This window comes from Brassica rapa, chromosome A07, assembly GCF_000309985.2.
Source record: "Brassica rapa cultivar Chiifu-401-42 chromosome A07, CAAS_Brap_v3.01, whole genome shotgun sequence".
NCBI lineage: Eukaryota > Viridiplantae > Streptophyta > Magnoliopsida > Brassicales > Brassicaceae > Brassica > Brassica rapa.
The window spans coordinates 19,084,918-19,110,559 of NC_024801.2; the positions used below are offsets into that span (position 1 = coordinate 19,084,918).

Consider the following 25,642-nt stretch of genomic DNA (forward strand, 5'->3'; position numbering starts at 1 on the left):
TGCTAACTATGTGGACTGTTATAGCGACAGAATGGTGTCATCAAATGCCGATTAAGGTATAACAAAAACACACATACACAATTCATCACGAATCAACCAATCATTCAAAGCCAAAAATACTATTTATTTAAAACACTCGCTAACATCATCATATTCATGACATACATAACTCCGCAGGTATATTACATTCTCACACTCATAGCGACATCAAAGACATCCCTATTTATATCTTACATACATGTATATGTGTCTTATTATATCTCAGATCCTAATTACTCTATAACTCTCTCAACTTTTGGTTACTTCGAAAACATTACTAACACATGACATCCTTGAGAAGCTTGTACCTGCGAGTGGCCGATCTCGGAGAAGGTGCGCCGGTTTTACCCTTGTCGGTTGCTGGAGGAATACTACTACTTGTAGTAATCTGGTTAATCTCTTGTTGTTTGATCTGGTGAGCTGAAGAATATTCCGACCGGTACGATCTCTTAGACGATCTACTTTTAACACCGTGCTTTGCTCCGGTTGGGCTCCTCGCTTCCCATTGACACCAATCGCAGATTTTAATTGGATCAGCTTGCTCTTTGTAATAGCTACTACAGTACCTGTATCAAGAGTATCATGATTATGAGTTTATGATGATAAATTTATGTGCCATGTATGGTAGTTGTTGAAGTAGTTCTTTCTGGTTTGACAATATACAAATCCTATATAATACATCTATATATATCATATATCCATGCTTGTGATCTGATGTATGATGAGCATCTGCGTAAATCGATATATACTAGTGATTTGACAATTAAATCTATTATACGTTGCTACTATGCATGATGATGGTGATGATATTGCACATATATGTTGTTAATATGCACATATGGTATATAGATATACAAATATGTAAATACATACGAGTGTTGAAAGCGATTAAGGCACTTGCTGCAATGAAAGAGCTTATCGATGAAACCCACATCACCACACATGCAACATACTCTTCTTTCAAGGTCCACCATTCTTGTTTTCCTTTATTAGCAGACGATGGAGAATATGAATGAGAGGAGGAGAAGGAGAATGAGAGAGAACAAAAGGGAAGGATTGATTCTATATGGGAGAAAAAGAAATATAAATGCGTTATTATATAGGAAAGTCGGTCCATAAGTAATAATATTTTTATAAAATCAAAGAAAATGTTTAATAAAAATATAATAGCGTAATAAGGCGGGTTGCTTTGGAGTCGTTTTCAGTTGAAGCTTGGGAGGTGGAGAAACAAAGAACCTCCTTAAAATATAAAATCGATTTATAATGACTGTTTTACCCTTGTAACTTTATTTGCATTTATGTTTGGGTGCTATTCTGGGAACGTTATCTTTTGTCCTTTCTCGGGCTTTCACAGAGAAGGAAACTTGTGGGATGTCATTTATTTGACTTTTCCTCTATAAATAGAGAGCGTGACGGGGACTACCGTTTGGTTAGAAGCCTCGCAAGATTCACAAATTGCAAATTTCTAACCAAATATTTGTTTTTTGTTTAAAATATATATTTTGAAAAATGTTTCCAATAACTCTTCTAATCTTAAATCAAATACTAATTTAATTTTCACATTTAACTAACAAATAGTATAAGAGTAGATTTAGAAAAGAGTAATAATTACACCTTATAAATTAAAAGCATCTAACTTGTAGATTTATTCGATATATCTTAATTAAAAAGGAAGGAAATATATTATAAACTAAATGTCGTAATTGCCAATAGGTGAAAGAAAATCTGATTTCAACGTGAAAATGAATAGCATAAAATGTATAAACTATACGGAAAACATGACACTATTTAAAAACTAGTGGTTAAATTTCCTAGATTGAGAATTTGTTATATCAATACTTTTGTTAAATCAATCACCGTTCAATTTACACGTTAGGCTTGGAAGAAAATAAAATAAAATAAGATTTTGGTCGAAAAATAAAATAAAATAAGATTTATCTTCAAAGAGATATATTACCAAATATATAGTTGTGTAACTTCAACAGAAATTTGATTCATAGAAAATATGAAAGATGCTACCAAAAAAAAAATATATCAAAGAAAGTTGAACATGTTTTTATTTCATCTGCAAAGAGATCAATTTTTATGAATCCATGTATTATACGTTAACGTTATACACATATATGCACTCACAGTGTAATAAATTTGAAGATAGACAAGTCCGCTGATCCAGTTTCTCGTGCATTACATTAATATCTTAAATAAACTTTAACGAATCCTAAGTCTTAAGATCGTTTACTTTTTATATCATAGGTCTATCAAATAAATGTGACTTATGAAACTTCCTAGCAAATATACAAGAATCGTGTTTGAGTTGCATCACACCATTTCCAGAACTCGCTTTACTCTGTAACGAACGCGTGTATAAAGCTATGTTGCGTATACATGAATGTAACAATTTATACTAAATATCCGTGTGCCATTAATATTTTATATATACAATTGAAACATACTAAATTTGACGTTATAAATTGATTAGTTTTTTCATAGTTTGTAACAGTATAATTATCTAGTATTAAAAAAGTGTGATTGGTTTTGAAGACATTATCAAACTGGCATATACACACGATTGTTTAAAATATTAGTCGATGAGTGAAACCCATATTATTTTGAGTGTTCTTGGGTGTATATATATTGGAAATGTAATATTGATAGCAGAACCTCTAGGTTCACCAACCAATAGGATTTCATTATTTCAAATTCGAAATCTTTTAAAAAAGGAAACAAAATATTCTCAAATTATATTATGTTTTTAAAATAAAAAAGTAAAAAAAATAATAGTTACAGAAAAAAGAATTAAAAAAAAATATTTTTAATGTTGTCAACAAAACACTAAACCCTAAATCCTAATCCCTAAATCCTAAACTCCTGGGTAAATCCTAAACCCTTGGGTAAACCCTAAACCCTTGGGTAAACCCTAAACCCTTGGATAAATCCTAAACTCTAAATAAAAAACGACTAAAACTCTAAACTCTAAACGCTTGAATGTTTTAGTGTATAGTGATTTTGATTTAGAGTTAAGAATTTATCCTAGAGTTTAGGGTTTATCCAAGAGTTTAGGGTTTAGGATTAAGGGTTTAGGGATTAGAATTTAGGGTTTAGGGTTTAATGTTATGCTGACGACGTAAAATATTTTTTTTTGTAATTATTATTATTTTTTATCTTTTAATTTTAAAAACATAATATAATTTGACAATATTTTGTTTCTTTTTTTAAAAGATATCAAATATAAAATAAGACAATCTTATTGGTTAGTGAACCTAAAGGTTCACCTTAGGGGGTGGACCTAAGAATCCTTACTAATAAAAGGGACCTTTTGAGGCTCCATAGAGCGTCCACATCAGCGAAAAAAAATTCTCTCGAAAGATGACACGTGTCATAAAATATAGTTTTACATTTTAATATTACTAATTTTTAAAAATTATAAATAATATGAAACATAGAGCATAAAAAATGGAAAAACTACATTGAACATATGTAAAATTACTATTTTTCACTTTAAAAAAAAGACGGCTTAATTCCATAATGTAATATTACCATTTTACATTTTTATTTTTAAAAAAATAATATGTAAACATACAACATAAAAATCCTTACTAATAAAAGGGACCTTTTGAGGCTCCATAGAGCGTCCACATCAGCGAAAAAAAATTCTCTCGAAAGATGACACGTGGCATAAAATATAGTTTTACATTTTAATATTACTAATTTTTAAAAATTATAAATAATATGAAACATAGAGCATAAAAAATGGAAAAACTACATTGAACATATGTAAAATTACTATTTTTCACTTTAAAAAAAAGACGGCTTAATTCCATAATGTAATATTACCATTTTACATTTTTATTTTTAAAAAAATAATATGTAAACATACAACATAAAAATGGAAAAACTACATTAAACATATGTAAGATTACCATTTTTCACTAAAAAAGACGGTTTATCTCCATAATGTAACATTACTATTTTGTAAAAAAAAAACATTATATATAATTTTGAAAATAATAAATAATATGTAAACATACAACATAAAAAATGGAAATACTACATTAAACATATGTAAGATTACCATTTTACATTTAAAAATAACAATAAAATGTAAACATACAACATAAAAAATGGAAAAACTACATTAAACATATGTAAGATTACCATTTTTCACTAAAAAAACGGCTTATCTCCATAATGTAAAATTTCTATTTTATATTAAAAAAAAAACATAAATATAACTATTTGACTATTTGTCCAAGTTCTTCTATTAAACATTGCCGTTTTACATTAAAAATGGAAAAATACATTAAGATTTAAACATCTATCTTAAAATATAAAATATAGATATTAACTAAATATAAAGTATAAGAAAGAGAAATACTCAATATATTGAAAAATAAATAATAATTAAATATTATAAATATATAAATATACGAATTATATATACAATAATAAGTAAATGCACAATTTTTAAAAAATGGAAAGAGTACATTAAATATTAAACATCTATCTTAAAATGTAAAATATAGATATTAAGTAAATAGAAAGTATAAGAAAAAGAAATACACAACTTAAAAACAATGGAAAAAGTATATTACGATTTAAACATCTATCATAAAATGTAAAATATAGATATTATGCAAATAGAAAGTATAAGAAAAGGAAATACACAATTTAAGAAAATGGAAAAAGTACATTAGTATTTAAACATCTATCTTAAAATGTAAATCTATCTTAAAATATAAAATTATTAGTAAATAGAAAGTATAAGAAATAGAAGTACACTTACTAATAAAAGGGACCTTTTGAGGCTCCATAGAGCGTCCACATCAGCGAAAAAAAATTCTTCCGAAAGATGACACGTGGCATAAAATATACTTTTACATTTTAATATTACTAATTTTTAAAAATTATAAATAATATGAAACATAGAGCATAAAAAATGGAAAAACTACATTGAACATATGTAAAATTACTATTTTTCACTTTAAAAAAAAAGACGGTTTAATTCCATAATGTAATATTACCATTTACCATTTTTATTTTTAAAAAAATAATATGTAAACATACAACATAAAAATGGAAAAACTACATTAAACATATGTAAGATTACCATTTTTCACTAAAAAAGACGGTTTATCTCCATAATGTAACATTACTATTTTGTAAAAAAAAACATTATATATAATTTCGAAAATAATAAATAATATGTAAACATACAACATAAAAAATGTAAATACTACATTAAACATATGTAAGATTACCATTTTACATTTAAAAATAACAATAAAATGTAAACATACAACATAAAAAAATGGAAAAACTACATTAAACATATGTAAGATTACCATTTTTCACTAAAAAAACGGCTTATCTCCATAATGTAAAATTTCTATTTTATATATAAAAAAAAACATAAATATAACTATTTGACTATTTGTCCAAGTTCTTCTATTAAACATTGCCGTTTTACATTAAAAATAGAAAAATACATTAAGATTTAAACATCTACCTTAAAATATAAAATATAGATATTAACTAAATATAAAGTATAAGAAAGAGAAATACTCAATATATTGAAAAATAAATAATAATTAAATATTGAAAATATATAAATATACGAATTATATATACAATAATAAGTAAATGCACAATTTTTAAAAAATGGAAAGAGTACATTAAATATTAAACATCTATCTTAAAATGTAAAATATAGATATTAAGTAAATAGAAAGTATAAGAAAAAGAAATACACAACTTAAAAACAATGGAAAAAGTATATTACGATTTAAACATCTATCATAAAATGTAAAATATAGATATTATGCAAATAGAAAGTATAAGAAAAGGAAATCCACAATTTAAAAAAATGGAAAAAGTACATTAGTATTTAAACATCTATCTTAAAATATAAATCTATCTTAAAATATAAAATTATTAGTAAATAGAAAGTATAAGAAATAGAAGTACACAATATAAAAAAAAAAAGTAAATATATAATATAAGTAAATACCCAATTTAAAAAATGGAAAATTACATTAAGATTTAAAAATATATCTTAAAATTTAAAATATAGATATTAAGTAAATAGAAAGTATAACAAATGGAAATATACAATTTAAAAAAAAATGGAAAACGTACATTAAGATTTAAACATCTATCTTAAAATGTAAAATAGAAATATTAAGTAAATAAAAAGTACAAGAAATGGAAATACATATACAGGAAAATAAATAATAAGTAAATAATGTAAATATATAATATATGAATTATATATATAATAATAAGTAAATACACAATTTTTTTTAAAAATGGAAAAACTTCATTAAGCATTAAACATCTATCTAAAAATGTAAAATATATAATATAAGTAAATACACAATTTTAAAAAATAGAAAAATTACATTAAGATTTAAATATCTATTTTAAAATATAAAATATAGATATTACGTAAATTAAAATATAAGAAATGGAAATAAACATTAAAAAAAATGGAAAAAGTACATTAAGATTTAAACATCTATCTTAAATTGTACATCTATCTTAAAATGGTAGTAAATTATATAAAAATGGAAATACCACATTAGACAAAAAAAATGTATAGTTTTACATCAAGAAAGTCCCTATAAAACTCATTATTCCATCAATATCAACCTCACTTTATCAAGTAAAACTTCAAAGCACTCGAGCAAAAAAATGGTTCCACCATCAACTTTTGCCGTCCCAAAAACCTTTAATGACCTTGAATGTGATTTTTTATGACAACAAATTTTTTGTTAGGTGGATTCATTGTTGGGAAACCCACAACTTCCAAAAGCCAAACTTATTCATGGGAATTGAATTGCTTTTCATAGAGTCAAAGGTATTGTTACAATTGTTAATATTCATACTAACTCTTTCATGATCAAACCATTATAGTTAATAATCATTCAAGCGTTTATCCTGAAACACTTTCTTCCTCGCCGAATCAGGTATTGGTTCATGTTGGTTTAATATTGTTTTTGGTTTATTAACCGGTTTAGGATAGTCCTATTGTAAATATAATTTAAGTTGGTTTTGCATATATTATGCTTAAAATTAAATAATAGTAATATTATGCTTAAAATATAATTTTAGAGAGTTTTCAAATATAGTTTAGAGAACATTATACGTGATGAATTTAATTTATTAAACTCGTTTATTACTTAAAACTAAGTTTTTTTAAAAACATACTGAGTTATAAATATCAATGATGGATTGGTGAGTATAACATGAAGACAAAAATATAAATATTTTATTTTAAAGATAAGAAATTCAGTTACTCAATATATAATATCTTAAATTATTTTTTAAAAAATATACATAATTTATATATATAGATTAATCTTCCAAACTTAAACTATTATATTATATATGAATAATTTTTTTAAATAAAAACAATTTCTGATTAAAAAAAATAAATAAAAACAACAAATGGTTAAACATCAATATCATCTAGGTTAAGTATACGAACAACACAAATTCAAACATCACAAAAAATATTTACATAAACATTATAATACAATAATTTAATCAAAAAATACAATAAAAAAAATAATATTCAAAAGAATAGTTATATACTTAAATTTGAAAATCAAAGATATTTTTTCTAAAATTGTAATTACCTCGCCAAGAAGATCGACCATCTTTTTTACGGATTGATCGATTGTTGAGCATGTGGTCGATCCGAAAATACTATGCAGTTTAATTAAATATCTAAAACATTTATTCCAACACTCAACAGATAGTTTTGCTAAATATGATAACTAGATAGCCAATAAAATTACAAAAAATATTTAAATAGTAAAAAATATGTTAATTTAACGTGTTAAAATTTAAAAATAAATTTTAGTTAAAACATACATCTTAACATTTATATAAATATATATCATAACCTAAATATAAATAATTTAACAACTTAAATTAGAAAAATATAAAAATCCCGGGCGTAGCCCGGGTTAATCCCTAGTAAGTCTTTATAGAAACCAGCCAATTCGAGAATCATGCTATAATAATGCCAGTCAACTCTGACAACATTTCTTTCCAATGTGTTAGCCCATTTGCGCAAGAAAACACGACACATCTAACGTGTTCGTACAAGAAGAAAATATCATAAACCCTAGCTAGGCTTTTAGTTCAGATGTAATGTGCAGCTTAACTAGATTATATTTTATAATACTTTATATAAGAGTTGAATATAATTAAATATACTAATACATTTTTCTTTTTTTTTTTTTTTTTTTTTTTTTTTTTTTTTAATTAACCTGGGGGTATCCCAGACCCATGGAGAGGCCCAGGCTAATCCCCAAGGGGAGGTGCAGCCCACGGATAGACCCTCTCTCCGGGTATTCAAATGGACCCTAAAGCATGGGCCCATATCCGTGTTGGGTGACCAGGATAATTGTGACTTAGTTTCGCGCAGCAGGTGGATCGAACCTGAAACATGTTGGTGTCTCAGCATGTTTGACAAAGGATTTATACTAATACGATCTTAATTAGAACATCGCTTTAATTTCTAACTAGATTTGACCGTTGAAGATATATGTTTATTTTCAAATAATAATTAAACTATAAAATAAGTTAAAATATATATATTTTATATCAATTTTTAAGTATATAATATTATTTTAAAATTTTTATATTTGCTGAATTTTTTTTGATAAAATTGTACTAATCATATATTAATCACTTATTTTGCTTATTTATTTAAAAATGAAATCTCGTATTAATAGTTTAATTTTAAACATTAGTTTTATATGAATTATTACAAATTTATTAGTTTTTTGTATAATTTTGTTTTTTCTCGAAATGTTTGTATGCAAACAAAATTAAATTATTTGATATTATATCTTAAACTATTAATATGTGAAAATATCATAAAATTAGATATGGACATGAAGATTAACCCAAGTCTCTTAATTAGAGTTCTTAAATTCGGCTAAGAGATGGTTCTTAGTTTTTCTTATATTTTGACTAAGTAAAGCTAAGAACCAAGACCGTCTCAATTATTTTTTGGACCATGTTTAAAAATATTAACGATATATTTAAAACATAATGAAATAACTTTAAAAATTAATAGTTCTATTTATATATGTTTAACATTTTTTATAAATTATAAACTCTAAATTAGTCAGTATTGTATTTCAATTTTGAAGTTTTAGACTATAATTTATGTATATATTGTTGAAAATTTCTTTAAAATTTTTATTTTTATATTCGGACCCTGTTCGACCGCTTCACATGCACGTGCTATTAAACGGCTCTGCTAAGAACCGTCTCTTAAATAAGAGATATAAGAGTTGTCTTTTAGTCGAAAAATGTAAAAAAACAAAAAAACAAAAAAGTGTCAAATCATGAATTAAGAACATCCGGCTAAGAAACTCTGGTTAATCATGTCCAAGGAGCCTTTGTTCCATGCATATCTCTTATTACCTTTAAGGGGACCATTTATCTGTACACATTTTGTCCATTAATCTTAACCTTACACGTTTCCCACATCTCTGCGTAACCCATGCATCGAAATATCTAAAAGTTAATAGCGTTGTCTTAAAGGTGAGTTCACTAGAAGTCATACCGAGTTGTGCCCCCACTCTCCCAACCTCCGTGGCTCCAAACCAAATCGGCGACCAATGGGTCCGGCGAAATAGTGGCGAGTTTAGCGACCGTTCACCCGATCCTTCGTGGAACACCTTCCATCTGTCATCACCTTAATCCACAAAGTCATTGACACCATCAACTTTTCTAGATATTCTTTTTTTTTTTTTTCTAACCGAATATCCTGTCCCCACCGAAGTGGTCCAAACTAGAGACCGAAGTGAGTATGGACGCTGCCAGGACGTCACCATGTGGCTCACCGTGTAACAGTCTTCGGTCTCGGATGCTGCAGCCTATATATAAATTCCGCAGTGGCCAAGGCTCGAACCTAGGGACAGGCACTCTAGGTGGAGTTCCTATACCATTACACCAAAGCAACTTGATTAACTTTTGTAGATATTCTAGATTTTTTTTTCATATAAGTCTAGAGTAAGTTAACTGTAACCTAACAAAAAAGATTCGATTGATTATTTACCGGCGTACTTTTGAGTAGTATACTGCAGAACATCAAAATATTTATGTGTTCGCACGACTGAATCAAGTTCATTCAGCAAAACTTCTAGAATTATCAATAGCTGCGTTTTTTTCTCAAAAAAGAAAGTTACTTAAAAGCACAAAAAAAAAAACTAACGTTAGTTGTTTTATTTCATAAATTTAACGCTATATGGTTTTTAAAATTAATTTACTTTTTGCTTGTCAGAAAATTAAGTTAGTAATTTACCTAAAATAATGTAATATGTAATACATTGTCCCGTTTTTATTAGTACAAATGCAATACATTTAAAAATTTGTATTTATGTATGTTTGGAGTAAGTCAAATCTAGGTTTTTAGCAACAAAAAAAAGTCAACTCTGGGTTACTTAGGATAAATGTTAACACATAGTTAGTTAGGTAGTATAAAATTTGATAATATCTTGAAATAAGATTAGAATATATTCGAAGAAATTAAAGGACATTTTTTTTGTCACCTACCGATAAAATTTGATCAAGTTTTATCTGATAAAAAATGTCTTTCCAAGAACCATTTCTATCTAAACCGGTTTGATCTACATGAGAAAAAATGACATAACATTTAACTTTTTTTTGTAAGGAAATTAGCTCGAACATTTTCGATCCTCGGTCCGCAGATTATGGATAATGCTAAAACTTTCAAAGCTCATGTGCCACAAACGAAAAAAATAAAAACTGATCATCAATCAACCAGGTTATCAATCATATCTACCAAATCGGAGAAGTCTCATTTAAATTGCGTCTTCATCCATAATGAGTCCAACTTTTATAAAAGGGATTTAAGATCTAGACTTTACGGACCAGTTCAACTCCTTAACTTAGGAATGTGGCTTTCTGAAATTGTTACGGTGTCTGAAACCGCAGATTCCCGACGCACCGCAACATTCCTAATGGCTAGACGACGCTCGTAAGTGTTTTATGTCGTATGTCTGACGCATTGTCTATGCCAAACATTTGTCCCAAGTGGTCGCTGTATCTCTACGGAGACTAGACCCCACGGCCCATAATTATATTCACAATACAAACACAGAAGCCCATTCTATATCATCTTCTTGCTACCCAATCTTGAAACACGTTGAATTAACGTAAAAGGATGAATGGTATAGAAGCTTGCGTGGCTGAATCATGGACGTACGTGCGTTGGACATGGCTGCAGATGCCACAAACTTAGTGAAAGGTTTCGTTCTTATATTATAATGGTTGAATTCACTAGAAATCAAGTAATCAAATCTTTGTTAAATATATTTTATTTGTTTGTGTTTCAGGGTATTGCATGTAGTGAGTCTAATAATCCGCAAGATCGGTCACTCTGTTCATGTTTAAACTCCCAATAATTCAACGGATTTAAGATCAAAACGAACTAGACACTAGTGAAAAATATTCAAATTATATATACAACTTTTGTGGACCGGTTCGCTTAATATATCAAAATATCACAAATACGACAACTTATTCCATTAATTATTGATTAGCTCGTTGATCAGGTTCGGCTCGTATCATTAGCTAATGCTTTTGTGGGGTTTAAATCTATTGTTATCGTCTTTAAGAATTCTGCATACAGTTGAGTACAAAATGGTTTTGAAAACGAAAGTGAACCACAAATTAAACATGAATATCCTCTGTACACTACTCAACAGTTAATTCGTATTATTAAAGGGGGACAAGAGGGACAGTGGGTGAGCATAAAGTCATCATATTTGCATGTTAATCGTCAGAAGGGTAACATTATCTCAATTAACGTAATATTTGGTAATATATTAACTTAAGAGGTGATTAAGTGGTGAATAAGTACGTACTCTAAAAAGAGTTAACGACAAATAAAATAACATTAATTTGTCATTATGGGCACATGAGGTCGCACGTGTTTGCTTTGGGATCACCGTCGTCACGTGATTCAAGAAGGCTAAATGAACAAAAAACAAGGAATTGTTGAAGTAAGCTGGATGAAAAATATTCGTATGTACTATCAAACGAATAATCAGAGATTCTTGTTTCACAGAAAGAGAATAAAAGAAAGTCGAACCACTATACGAGAGCCTCTGACTTAGAAAGAGAACTTTGTGAGAAGATGATTGCACAGTACATGCCTGAACCATGATAGGCTGGGCCTACCAAGCACCGTCACAGTCTCTCTACACTCGTTTTCCTCGCTAAAATCACATAATTTAAATTTCCGTGTCCTTTCTTTTATGTTGATTGCAAATATTTGTTTATTATCTTTACTTTTTAACCCATATATATTTATATTTTTGGGTAAAATGTTAAGTTTATTAAGTGTTTCGAATATTTAATAGAAATTCATAATTACAAAACATATAGAAACAAAAATTAAACTAGAAACAACAAATAACAGAAAAAAAACACGACAAATACCACATGAACTAATAAATGCAACTACGATGCAATGCCAAAACTGAAGAAAGAGGATAGCAAGAATAAAACATTCTTTTCGTGGAACATGAAAAGATTTCGGTTGATACGGGAACCTAAATTTGGTAAATATCTGCATTCTGAACCAACGTAGAAGAATTCCCTTACAACCACATCGCTATAGTGGAACAGTGACTCGGCTCTCATATGGCAAGTCGGATTTTCGCCGTTAGTGAGACTCACCGCGTCCATTGTAATGAGATGCACAATAACTCTGTATCCAAAAACAGAAAACATGTGAATGACATCACTCCACTCTCTAACCCATATTTTGTTTCATATTATTCTAAAATTACTTATATTACAATAAAAATTAGAAAACAGATTCTACACTTTCTAATATAGAACATTAATTAGTCTTTAGTCAAATTATACAAATGGACTTCCACGCCTACTTGCAATTTGGAACGTTTTAAGTTTTACAACCAAGATAAAATATAGAGGGGCCTATGAGAGGGAACCTTCTGAACAAGACAGAAGTTGCCAACTGTCGGTAGAAAAATAGTGTAATATTCAATGGAATAAAATCAATTTATTTCCGTTGCCTCCTCCTCTCGTTCCGTGCTATGTAGTTTTAGAAGTGAATGTCCAGTAAAGTCGAGCCCTTTAGTAACAAATGCTATATGTAAAATGCTATAGAATATTGCAATCGCATTATTATAATACTATTGATAAATATATTGTTAACGATACACAGTATATGGTAACCTAAAGAAACCTAACATCCTCAGTTCCTCGCGCGCTATCATACTTTCTCATAGTATATTACAAGTCGATGGTAGAGATTATGCTGTATAAAAGACAAAAGACCAAAAAACAGTAAGAGGAGAGTCTGTTGTGGCTTTGGACAACCCACCAAAAAAGGTGGAGTGTTGAAGTATTTGATCGAAAAAAGAAAAGATAAAAGGGATTAAGCCCGAAAATATAACATTACATATTCTGGATAAAAGAAGTTGATTTCATCGTAGTATTAGTTGATATATAATAACAACAATTAAAAGTTTTTGAAGAAGTTGACAAAAAAAAAGTTTTTGAAGAACAATTTTCCTCTTTACATTCATTCTTCATGTATTTTTTTACCTGCTTAAACAAAAAAAAATACTTATTTCATCTTAGGGGCACGTGAAGATGAGAACACTCTTCACATGGAGTCACGTGGACTTACTTTTTTCTCACTGGTACTGATACAATATTTTTAGCTTCAGAACTTTTATATGGATATAGGCCAATAATTGAGATTGTCGGCTCGTATCAAATCACTAATTTATCGGCCGAACAACTCCTTTGGCACAGATAAATATTATTGGTAAATAATAAACTACATCAGTCTGATTTGTTTCAATATTATAAAAATGTATGATGAAAATATATATCGCTTAATAACATCCGCCATCTTAACAGTTTACCAAAAAAAAAACAAACAAACATCTGCCGTAAACTCTTGTGAGGATAAACTACTTTTTTAATAGTTTCAGAAAAAAACTACGTTTCATTCTTTTCAATTAAGATTTTTAAACGATAACTATCTAAAAAATTAAAGTACTGTATAATGCATAAAGTTACTAAAAACAAGCAAAATGAACTAAACAAACGAAACAAAACAATAATTAATTACCTTGTTGAATGATTTAACTTTTTGTTCAAATGAAATTATTTGATCAATGGAAATAATGTTTGTGAGATACAGAGACACTTCAACACGTTGTGGGACGCTTATTCTGTGGTTGTTCAATCAATGTAGTATGTATATACGATTTGTCTTTTATGAAGTTAATTCCAGAGAATTTTTTTTAGCATATGTAAGTACATATCTAACCACAGTAAAAATAGTAATGTTCAAAGCCTTACAACGTTACAAACTATATATACGCTTTAAACTTGCAAATATATATATATATATTGTTATAACATACAGTTCATCATTTGGTCTGTCGGTCTCACATCAAAGACCGTAACCAGATCGGTGTATAACTATCTAATCATATCTTGGAATGCATAAGTATGATGTGCTATCTCATTCGCCATCCTGTTTTATTTGATATGCCTATAAAGATATCAAAATATGAGACTAAAGCTCTAGTTTATTGTCGATAAAGCTGAAGTTCGGAGCATGTTGAATAATCTTGGTCAGACTTCGTCGGTTCGTCCCAATCTCTCTTGAAGGATAGCTGAGGTTCGGACCATCTCCTCCGGTTCGTCTTGCCTCAACTCGTCTAACCCGTCCATGTCTTGATCAAGATCCTCATCCGGTTCTTGTCTTCCCATGGTCACTCCACCTTTTTGCTGAAAGTTAAAGCCCGTGAACTGCCGGACTCGAAGATATGTTGTTGTTGCAATATGTTTTGGTTGTATATTCTCATTTTAATGTACTAATATGCATCCTAAAAAAAAAAATTCTCTTGGAATAGAACATATATACCTAGCCAAAAAAAAAATATAACCTGGAAGTGTAGCGATGGTGCAACATGGAAATTGAGCACAAGATACATAGGTATAACTTATAAGTGTGATTTATTTTTAGCAAATATGATAACAATGCTCGCAAGAATTGGTTCCCTCCTTTTATATCATTCATGTGTTATGTACATACGAGAAATTATATAATTATAAGGAACGAATAATATAGAAGCAAGGATCAAGGCTTGAAAGAGACATAAAATGATAAATGATAGGAAAAAAATATACACAAAAGAGGGCATGGGAATTTATAGAACCAAAGTGCAATGCACTTCGGGTCGTCGGTCGACCCATCTCCTTGATTGTCTCCACCTATTTTCCATTTCCCCACTACATAAGTATTATTAATTATTCCATACTTTTTAAAATAGTAGAAAAATCATCACTAGTAGATCAAGAAATATTAGCAAAGCTGTTTCGTACTAAACTCATGAATAAATAAACAAAATTCTATATTCATACAAAGCCTTGTTTTAGTTTTCTTAATTTTGTAGTTTCTGAAGAGCATACACCGGATCCATCATCCATTTGATTTTTTTCTTTCTTTTCATCCATCCATTTGATTTTTTAGTTGTCTTTTTGGAGTTTTTGTAAACTAAACGAGCAAATATCATTTCATTTATATAGTTTCCGCTTCCTTACTTTCTTAGATTCATACTCTAATCTGTAAGTATAATCGGAAGTCACTATGAAAGAGATGCAAATCATAGTTGCTTCCTTACATCAACTATGTAAATCATCGATCAAAGTGGATTTTACATACTTTTAAAATTATATTATGGTTGTATTTCGTATAAATATGCACTAATTTAGATTGGATAATCAACCCCCGCAAGCCAGACTTTTGTAGCACATGCATGTTCAAAGAAAACGTAGACATATTTATTAAAGTCGATAATAAAATTAAAAAAAAAAGTGATGGGGTCAGGTCAGTCTCGGTGCATGATAACTCTATACACGTTCTCTACCACTTCACTATCTCTCTATTAAAGCCTTCAACCAGTGAGCACTTACTGAGTGAGCGAGTCTGAGTTAAAAGTCCGAGTTCAAGTGTGTGTGTGACTCGTAGTAATGGACGTCTACGGCCTATCTTCACCAGACTTGCTTCCTATCGACGACCTTCTCGACTTCTCCAACGACGAAATCTTCTCCTCTTCCTCCACCGTCGTTTCATCCGCTACTTCTTCCGCCGCATCTTCTTCGGAAAACCCTTTTAACTTCCCCTCACCCGCCTCCACTTCCTTCCACACTTCTCCTCCTCCTCCTCCCCTCACTGATTTCGCCCATGATCTCTGTGTTCCCGTAAGTTCAAAACTCAGTTCCATTGCGCATATTCTCTATCGTCAGGGCCTGTCCTAAAATTTTATGGACTTGAAATAATTACGGAATAAAATACTCAATGATCAATACAGATTTATCTAGAGCGGGACGATTTACTAATCACTAAAAATTTAGAAGCGGAATGATTTATATATAAAACCATTGAAATTTTAGAAATGGAAAAGAATGTCTTGTTATGTACATGATCAGCTCTATCTATAGACTATAGTCTATAGTCACCTTATGGTTTCGAATTTGATTTTTGTTATTATTTCTATTTTTGATGCAGAGTGACGACGCAGCTCATCTAGAATGGTTATCAAGATTCGTGGACGACTCTTTCTCTGATTACCCAGCGAATCCATTAACCATGACCGTCAGGCCTGAGACGTCATTCACGGGAAAACCAAGAAGCCGTCGATCAAGAGCCACAGCACCTTCCGTAACCGGAACATGGGCACCGACGCCAGAAGCAGAGCTTTGTCACTCCGTCGCAAAACGTAGGCCCACCAAGAAACTCGAAGCGGCGGAGGGAGGCGGAGCGAGGAGGTGCACGCACTGCGCGTCAGAGAAAACGCCTCAGTGGAGGACGGGACCGCTCGGGCCTAAAACGCTTTGCAACGCCTGTGGAGTTCGTTTCAAATCAGGGAGGCTTGTGCCGGAGTACAGACCTGCGTCGAGTCCGACGTTTGTGTTGACTCAGCATTCTAACTCTCACCGGAAAGTTATGGAACTCAGGCGACAGAAGGAACAACTTGAATCGGCTGTCCATCTTCTGCCGTTTCAACCGCAATGATTAGCGTTTGCCTTTGGCGTTTTCTTTTGAGGGTTTTTGAAGTTAACGGGTTTGGTGAGGAGTCGTAATCGTAACGGCGATGATCACGTGACCGAGGGAGAGCTAAGTATCAATGGTATTAGTTAATTCAAACTCTGTTAATCACGTCATTAATTTGTTAGTAGTATTCATTTGAATTCTTTTCCTTTTTAATTGGTTTTTAGTTTCTTCTTAAGTTATATCACTAATAAATGCTTTATTGGCTGCATTAAATTTTCTCGCTATCAGTTATAAAAGCCTCTCAACTTCCACAATTGACTCTGCTTTATGTGACTTGCGATATAAATTACATCATAAATGTTACTTGACCTTCATGTATGTATGCATGCTTGAGAAGTTGATTTACATCATGAGAACTCGCGAGGCCATTCGTTTTAATGATTTCTTAAAGAAACTTATCATGGTCAAATGAAAATCAAGTTGATCTTATTTAAATAATAAATTAAATCAGCTTCGCTGTCAAAGACAAAAAACAGAACTAAAGAACATGAATATGAAGTGACTGTACTGAGAAAAAAATGTAAGACATTGCTTGCTTGTTCTTTTACATTTGCTCTTGTCTTGAAAACAGTAGAGCTTGCCCATGACATGAAATGATGAAGAACATCAACGAAAGCAATGAAACCAATGTTCATAATAAGAACAACATTTGGAGAAATTTAAGTTAAAATTATTTTTTACAAGTTGGGTTAAAAATTATTGAGGTTAAAATTTTTTCTTTCATTTTGATCAAAAAAATATATTTTCATATATATTCAGATTTTAAGAAATGTATATGTAGTTTTCTACTCAGGAAACTTGGCTCAATATTAAAGAGAAACATCAACTCTGTTCTTGGCATCCTGCTATGTAGTTCAAGCATTCAACCCCAAAGTACTTGGCATCCTGCTATGTGGTTCAAGCATTCAACCCCAAAGTACGCTTTTGTAACTTGGATGGCGATGCATCATGTGTGTTGTGCCAAGAACCCTTGGAGACCATTGATCACTTATTTTTTAAGTGTCCTTACTCAAGACAAAGACAAGTGTGGGAAACATTAATTAATGAAAGGGATAATGCATCAGTTCACAGTGGAATGGGAAAGTATGGTTAGACTAATTACTGCGAATGTAAATTGAAGCAGAGTAAATATTTCTCGCTACATATTGCAGTCTACAATACATGCTATTTGAATGGAAAGGAATATGAGAAGACATAATGAACTCCCATCACCGAGTGAAGTTCTGATTAAGAGCCTGGATAAAAATATGAGAAATAGATTTACCCTTTTACAGAGGAAGGGGAACAAAGAGTTGATTGGGGAGATGGCTTTCTGGTTTGAATCGAGACAAAGTTTTATTCAAAACTGATGTTGCAAAGATATGATAGAAGAATATAGTTTCATAAACTAAAATTTGAACACCCTTGATGTAACAAGATTTTTTTTTTTGAATTCAATTTAACATTCAATTGAAAAAAGTTATATGTAAATAGGAATTAAACAGTTTTTTGGGTAGTTGGAAGAAAAATTACTATATACTTATATAGCCCACTGCTTGTTGATAAGAAACAACTTGGTATTTATGTCTTTCAATGTATTTCTTGTTATTGTTTATACATTCTATGTAATTTTCATATATCTGAATAAATAAATACAGTTGTTAAAAAAAAGAAACAACTTGGTATGACTATTCAAGCTTGAGGCCAAGCCCATGTATTTTCATTTCCATTTATGGGCCCAGCCTGTTGACTACTTAAAATGCATATGTATCCGTCAACAGCGACATAGCTCCACAACGAAAACTTTTACGTATTTCCACTATTAATCATCCCGACAAAAGTTTGTTTCTCCAAGTGAATACAAATCCCTATACGTGGATTTAAATTAATTAAAAGGTTTAGCATTTTAAAGAGAGGAAACCAATACGTACATGTAACTACCGTAAGTACGTATAGCATTTTAAAAGCATTATCATTTTACATAGGTCGTGACTACGATTTACTAGATGTATCATATATAAATAAGTAAAAGATATCGTAAATGGTCAAATTAACAAAAGATAAGTGCTGATTGGCATCTGATAAGCCATTAGTTAATTTATACGTGTTACCTGTATATATAACATAAACAACTGAAAGTTTATTAATAAAAATTTCGAGTTTAATTGCATCATTTCATATAGTTATCAATTGAAATATATTTTATATTTCGTTTGTAGTGACACATAATTAAACACATCAGAGTCCACCGAAAAAGGAAGAATCCAACGACATATGTGAAAATAATAAGTTTGCAAATATAACAATTTACCAAAAAATAAAAAAAATATTAAGTTTGAAAATATATATACGTCTAAGCATATGAATATACGTCGCCGCGTATAAACACTACGCTCCAACAAAACCAGTGTGTATAGTTTGTTGAAAAGTAGAAAGAACATAACTTCTTGTCATTCTAATTAATATGGTGTAGGGATATCACAGACATACATGTTAATATTTACATAAGAAGACAATGACGTATAAATGTAAAAACTGCTTTCCCCAACGTTTGGTTTTGTTTGTTTGCTTTCAGCAATCATTCCTACTACAATACTTCATTTTATATATTCATTTTTAGATGTTAAAGAAAAATATAAGTGTGTATATCAAATTTATATATGGATGGGTTAGTTTCGTAAGGTAGTGGTAGACTGGCAGCTTCTTTTTCGACTTTACATCATTTATATCATCCATATACGACTAAACGAGTAGATAGAATATTGTTTTCTATCGATTTTACTTAACCACACAAAAATAAACAAAGGAAAAAGAACGACGTATATAGTTTCTACATCACTAGATAAACTAGGTATTTCCATAAAGACGATAGTAGCTGTCAGCCTGTCGCACAAAAAAAAAGACGATAGTAGCTTGATCAATAAGGTTGAAAACTCGGTACGTCTCAAGTCAATATATGCATTGCACATGCAATGTATTCTTGATAGCTACAAGTATATTATTACCTACCTATTTAGACGGTGGGATCTTTTTTTTTTTTTTTTTTTTTTTTTTTTTTTTTTTAACAGGAGGTTCAAAGGTGACCCGTAATCCGCACGTGGTTTCCGTTTGCCCAAAGACCCGTAATCCGCACATGGTTTCCGATTGCCAACCATCTAATCCCCCTGGCCCGGAACCAGCCGGCACTAATACCCATTACCCAAGGACCCAGCACCAACGCCGCGATAACTTTAAACTTGGGGAGGGCGTAAAGCATTCCGTGGCCACAGGGGGTATTCGAACCCGGGTCCGTATTGGTGTGTTAACTACCTCAAGACCACTAGCCCACCACCCTGTGGTTAAGACGGTGGGATCTTTTTAAAAATGATGAGCTGATGAGCATTATATAGTGAGATGATTGATGTTCAGTATTATCGTTTTGTACGTAAAATACCATTTAACTGGAATTAAAAAACTTGTATAATTGTATATATCTAACTACATAATTAAGATAAAGCTTGTATGCAACTTTGTTAATGTGTTTTTTTTTTCTTTGAATTATACATGGATATTTTGATTTCCACCAAAGTGGATCCAGACTAACCACATGTTAATATTCCCAAGTTAGTGTTCTTGTTTAATATAAAATATATATACCGTTTTGTCGAAACAGTTTATTTTTTTGTAACAAAGTTCTTATCCAGGCAGTAGCAAGCCCTAATTACTGGCCGAGATTACATAGTTTCAACCATGAAACCAATGACACAAAGATTACATAGTCCCTGAAAAAAACGAATTACGAAACAAAACTTTGCGACCAGGGGTTGCCGAAAATCAGACGGATGACATAAGTCAGTGAATGGTAAGTTCTGGCATCAGGACTGAAATGATCTAATTTGTACTACTTTGGTCTATATATCATCGATTCGACTTCACATAACATAGGTGATTGAGCAACCGTGCGTGTGGGTCGCCTTGTGGTATCGCAAACTAGGCGACCAAGAGTTGACGAGATTCACAAGTGTGACATAAAATACACGGGTCATCAGGTGGGACACATGAAAATTTGTACGTCCGAACAAAGCCTCTCTGTCGCCGAGAGTTTCAACTAAGCTGACTTTCGATTCACCTTCACCAAACTGTCGGCGGCGATGCTAATTTGGTTCATATAGTTTATGGGATTTGTTTATTCGAAGTACTTTGAATTTGGTTACTGAATACATTATTAAAGAAAATGCTTAGCTGTTATATCTGTACGTTAGCTTACAAAAGAGAGACACATAAATCTTCAAGATTATTTTATTTTTAATAAATCAAAAGAGAATTTGCTTGTTTAAGTAGCTTCTTTCCACCTTCCAGAAGACTCCAAAGATCGATGTCGTTTCTCTTTTCCATAACATTCCATTTGAAAAAACTCTTGCAGATGTATATAGGGATACATATTTAAATATGTTTTTGGTCTGTTTTTATTTCCGTGTTTCTGAGATTTGTACTTGTTTGTTTGTGTATTTTGTGATATTGCATCTATTTCAGATGAAGTAAAATCTGTACAATTCAATTCATAGTATAAATTTTTGATCGCCTATAATATTTTTTTATGAATCCATTACATTCATTTATTTGTATATAACTATCGATAAATCACATTAAGATAACCTAGACGCACATAATTAATCCCACAAATAAAAAATTGTTTTCTCATAAATTTTTAGTTTATACATAAACTTGTTTTATATATATACATAAGCAAACAATTTACGATTAAAAAGCTTGTCTTTGACCTACCGTGCATTTACGAACTAAATTTTATTGTTAATAGAGTATATAAATAGTTTTGTTCAAAAAAGTATATAATATAATAATTATTACTAGAATACTATTTAACACACACGAAGGTTAAGACAAGAAGAGGAAGGTACCTGATTGACTACATTCGAAGACCTATATAAACCTCAACACACATATCCCATTTCACTTCATCTTCGATTACATCACTACAAAACATCATCTTAACTCTACCTATCAATGGCTGTTTCTAATTCTCTAATTATCTCTCCAAGAGAACTCCGGTCTGATCTATACTCTTACTCCTACCAAGACAACTCCAAGACACCTCTGGTTATCTCTCTACTCTCGTCTCTGATCGACAGAACTTTAACTCGGAACCAGAGGATTAGTCGGAGAGCGTCGCCGGCGTGTTATTCTTCATGCGGCGGTGGCAAAACCCATATCTTTGATTGCCGTGAAATCCCCGACTTGACTATACAATCGTACCTTGAGAGGATTTTCCGGTACACTAAAGCCGGTCCTTCGGTTTACGTGGTGGCTTATGTCTACATTGACCGGTTCTGTCAAATCAATCCCGGTTTTAAAATCAGTCTCACCAATGTACATCGTCTCCTCATCACCACCATCATGATCGCTTCTAAATACGTCGAGGATTTGTAAGTGTTTCGATTTTTCTTAGCTCATTTTACATTTCTGTCCTTTTCCAGAAAATTTTTATTTAAAAAAAAAACTTTTAAAGAAAATATACATTTTGCTTAATTAGATTAATTCTCTAAATTTATTTCCTTCTATGTCTCTCAGGAATTACAGAAATTCATATTTCGCCAAAGTAGGTGGACTGGAGACAGAAGATTTGAACAGATTAGAGTTAGAGTTTCTGTTCTTGATGGGATTCAAGCTACATGTTAATGTGAGTGTGTTCGAGAGTTATTGTTGTCATCTTGAAAGAGAGGTTAGTTTTGGAGGAGGTTATCGGATTGAGAAGGCATTACGTTGCGCGGAAGAAATTAAATCCGGACAAATGATCGTTCAAGATCCTAATTAACCATCATCATCATCAGTTTGCTCGAATCTTGTTGTAGACAAATAAATTTTATTTTTTGTCGCTTTGTACTTGTGATGATGATGTTTTAGTGACAAACTTGTTGGTTAGAGTTTAATAGTGTTTTCTATGGTCTTTGTGCAAATATAAATATAGATGTGTAGAGATGAGCAATGATGTAAGTACGAGCATTGTATTAGATTCAATATCAATTGAGTTTGAGAATAGTGTTTCATTTTTTTCATCTAAGCAAGAGAATTTGCATGAGAGCTAGAAAAAAGGGTTTAAATCGGAAAATAGCAATGAAAATATTATTTGACTTAAAAGTAATAGAAGCATATTCACAAAATATTATATTAGACAATAACACACATATTTTTCTTCATGTTTTGAAAATATCCAAGTTATTCATTTAGTACATATAACTATATGAATGCTAAAGATAAAATTTGCTGATTTGGTGTTAGAATTTGCTGATGTGGTGTATATAATGATTGATTAATCGGCAGGTTTCAATGATACATTATTATCAATAGTTTTTAAGTTGATATATTATTAAACTTTCTCTTTCTTTTATATTTTTGTCCCACAATTTTTCTTAATTATTATGAGATTTTAGTTTCAGATTAACTGAATCTATCCCATATTCGGATGTAGGAGACCAAGAGAAACTCACAAGTTATCATTGTATCTTTCTTATTCTCATGCGAATAATATTGAAAACATTTTCATTTGAAACTTTCAACAGTAATTGTATAATTTATGTTTATTCTCACAATTATACAATTTAGCAATGACACTGAAATTCTTTAACTAGTTAGACATAGTTTTGAATTAGATTACGTAGAAACTGCATTATGTTAAGAAAACTATTAACAAAAATTTATAAGGGCTTCACTTGATCGTCAGTATAGAAAACTAAGCAATTTTAAAAATTCTGATAATAATGGGAGTTGATGTATGTATCCTGGCACACCATAATTTAAATGAACGTAAATATAACTTTGAAAAGTTAACAAAACCTATTATATGTTTCCCCCATCGTGTATGTTCATAAAGTTAACCTCCACCAATAAATCAAAATAAACTTTCATTGAACGGTTATAGTTCTGTTATTGGTTTTAGTTTCTAAAATAACAAAAGCTCATCATATGTTTTAATAGCCTTTTTAAGATTTGGTTTTGCTAAAATTTAGGATAATGTATTTTTAGTTGAAAATCTAGAAACTATTTAAGTTTGGTTTTTCTCCAACAACAACAAAACAAAACCCTTCATTCTTTCAAGAAACATGGCATTATTTTCAGGCAAATATTTTTGCTTTATCGTTGCTCTCTTTGCAATCTCATTGAAGCCATGTTCTTGCCATAATAATACCCGCTGGAACAGCGCCGGCATCACTTGGTATGGTGACCGAGAAGGTCCTGGCACCACAGGTAATTTTAATTGATCCAGAAAACCTAAAGTTTGAAAACATTTTTCATATTTAAAACCGGTTCTTAAAACATTATTATATATATATAGGAGGGGCTTGTGGATTCGGTGATGCAGTGGCAAAACACCCTTACCAATGTATGGTTTCAGCCGGAGGACCTTCATTATTCAAAGATGGAACGGGTTGTGGGGCATGTTATAGGGTATTTAATATTTATATATAATAAATTAATAATTTACAATTAATCGAATATCATATTGTGACTACACTAATATCGTATACATGTAACGTTTTAGCTTGTATGTGACCATCCATTATGCACCAAAAAGCCGATCAAGGTAATGATAGCAGATGAGTGTGCCGGCTGCACGAAGGAGGCGTTCCATTTTGATCTTAGCGGTAAGGCATTTGGTGCATTGGCCAAACGTGGCAAAGGCGATGAATTACGTAACCTTGGAGAACTCAAGGTTAGGTACAAACGGTACGTATTTTTAATGAAATTTGTAAAAAAATTGGTTGGTTTAATTTAGTTAAGATTGTCGGATAGAAATTAGTTCAATTTGGTTTGGTTCAATAACTTTACACAAACCAATTAAGTTTACTCATGTACATTATGGACGTTGCATGTTTATGTTATGCAGTGCATGTTGCAAACATCCTAAGAGTAAAATAGCTATTCATGTCGACGCCGGAGCAAATCCTTACTACATGTCGTTCGCCGTTAAGTTTGCAAACGGTGATGGAAACTTCGCATGCGTGGAGATTCAACCGGCCGGTGGAAAATACTTGAAAATGGAGGAGATGAGATCCGCCGTTTGGAAACTTAACCCAGGCTGTGCATTGAAAGGTCCGTTCAACGTCCGACTTACCTCTGCCGTGACCAAAAAAGTGATTGTTGCTAAAGCTGTTATCCCGGAGAATTGGAGTCCCGGTGCTATTTACCATTCTCTCGTTAACTTCGCCACTCCCAAGAAAGACAGTCACAAGAAAAATAAGTGATTGATTTTTGCCCTTCAAACAAATAGTAATGTTTGAAAAAACATGAGGCTGTTGAATTTGCGGTTGATAGTAAATTATTTTGATAATTGTAACATTGGTTTTGTACTTCATATGGGCTAAGAGTTGTAGTCAGATGGCCTACAAAGCCCATGATTTTATAAATATAAACCGGTTTGGTTCATTTTTAATGTGGAACAGAGTCTTTAGACCGGATCGGACCAATCTA

The 25,642-nt window shown here is 30.9% G+C and overlaps 3 protein-coding genes and 1 pseudogene across 3 annotated transcripts; 3 read left to right on the plus strand and 1 right to left on the minus strand.

Moving 5' to 3' along the window:
- Window positions 1–100: 100 nt before the first annotated feature.
- Window positions 101–2,770, minus strand: LOC103830262. The gene is made up of 2 exons (XM_009106021.2): window positions 913–2,770; window positions 101–605 (listed from the first exon to the last, which is right to left on the minus strand). The coding sequence occupies exons 1-2, from the start codon at window positions 1,011–1,013 to the stop codon at window positions 317–319; spliced, it is 390 nt and encodes a 129-aa protein (XP_009104269.1). The 5' UTR covers window positions 1,014–2,770; the 3' UTR covers window positions 101–316.
- Window positions 2,771–15,947: 13,177 nt separating this feature from the next.
- Window positions 15,948–17,410, plus strand: LOC103830264 (GATA transcription factor 4). The gene is made up of 2 exons (XM_009106022.3): window positions 15,948–16,344; window positions 16,652–17,410. Exons 1-2 carry the CDS (start codon window positions 16,114–16,116, stop codon window positions 17,156–17,158), a joined length of 738 nt encoding a protein of 245 aa, XP_009104270.1. The 5' UTR covers window positions 15,948–16,113; the 3' UTR covers window positions 17,159–17,410.
- A 323-nt stretch (window positions 17,411–17,733) lies between these two features.
- LOC103830265 lies at window positions 17,734–23,223 on the plus strand (annotated as a pseudogene).
- A 1,050-nt stretch (window positions 23,224–24,273) lies between these two features.
- Window positions 24,274–25,416, plus strand: EXPB5 (expansin-B5). The gene is made up of 4 exons (NM_001302070.1): window positions 24,274–24,418; window positions 24,507–24,619; window positions 24,714–24,898; window positions 25,059–25,416. The coding sequence occupies exons 1-4, from the start codon at window positions 24,274–24,276 to the stop codon at window positions 25,414–25,416; spliced, it is 801 nt and encodes a 266-aa protein (NP_001288999.1).
- Window positions 25,417–25,642: the final 226 nt, after the last annotated feature.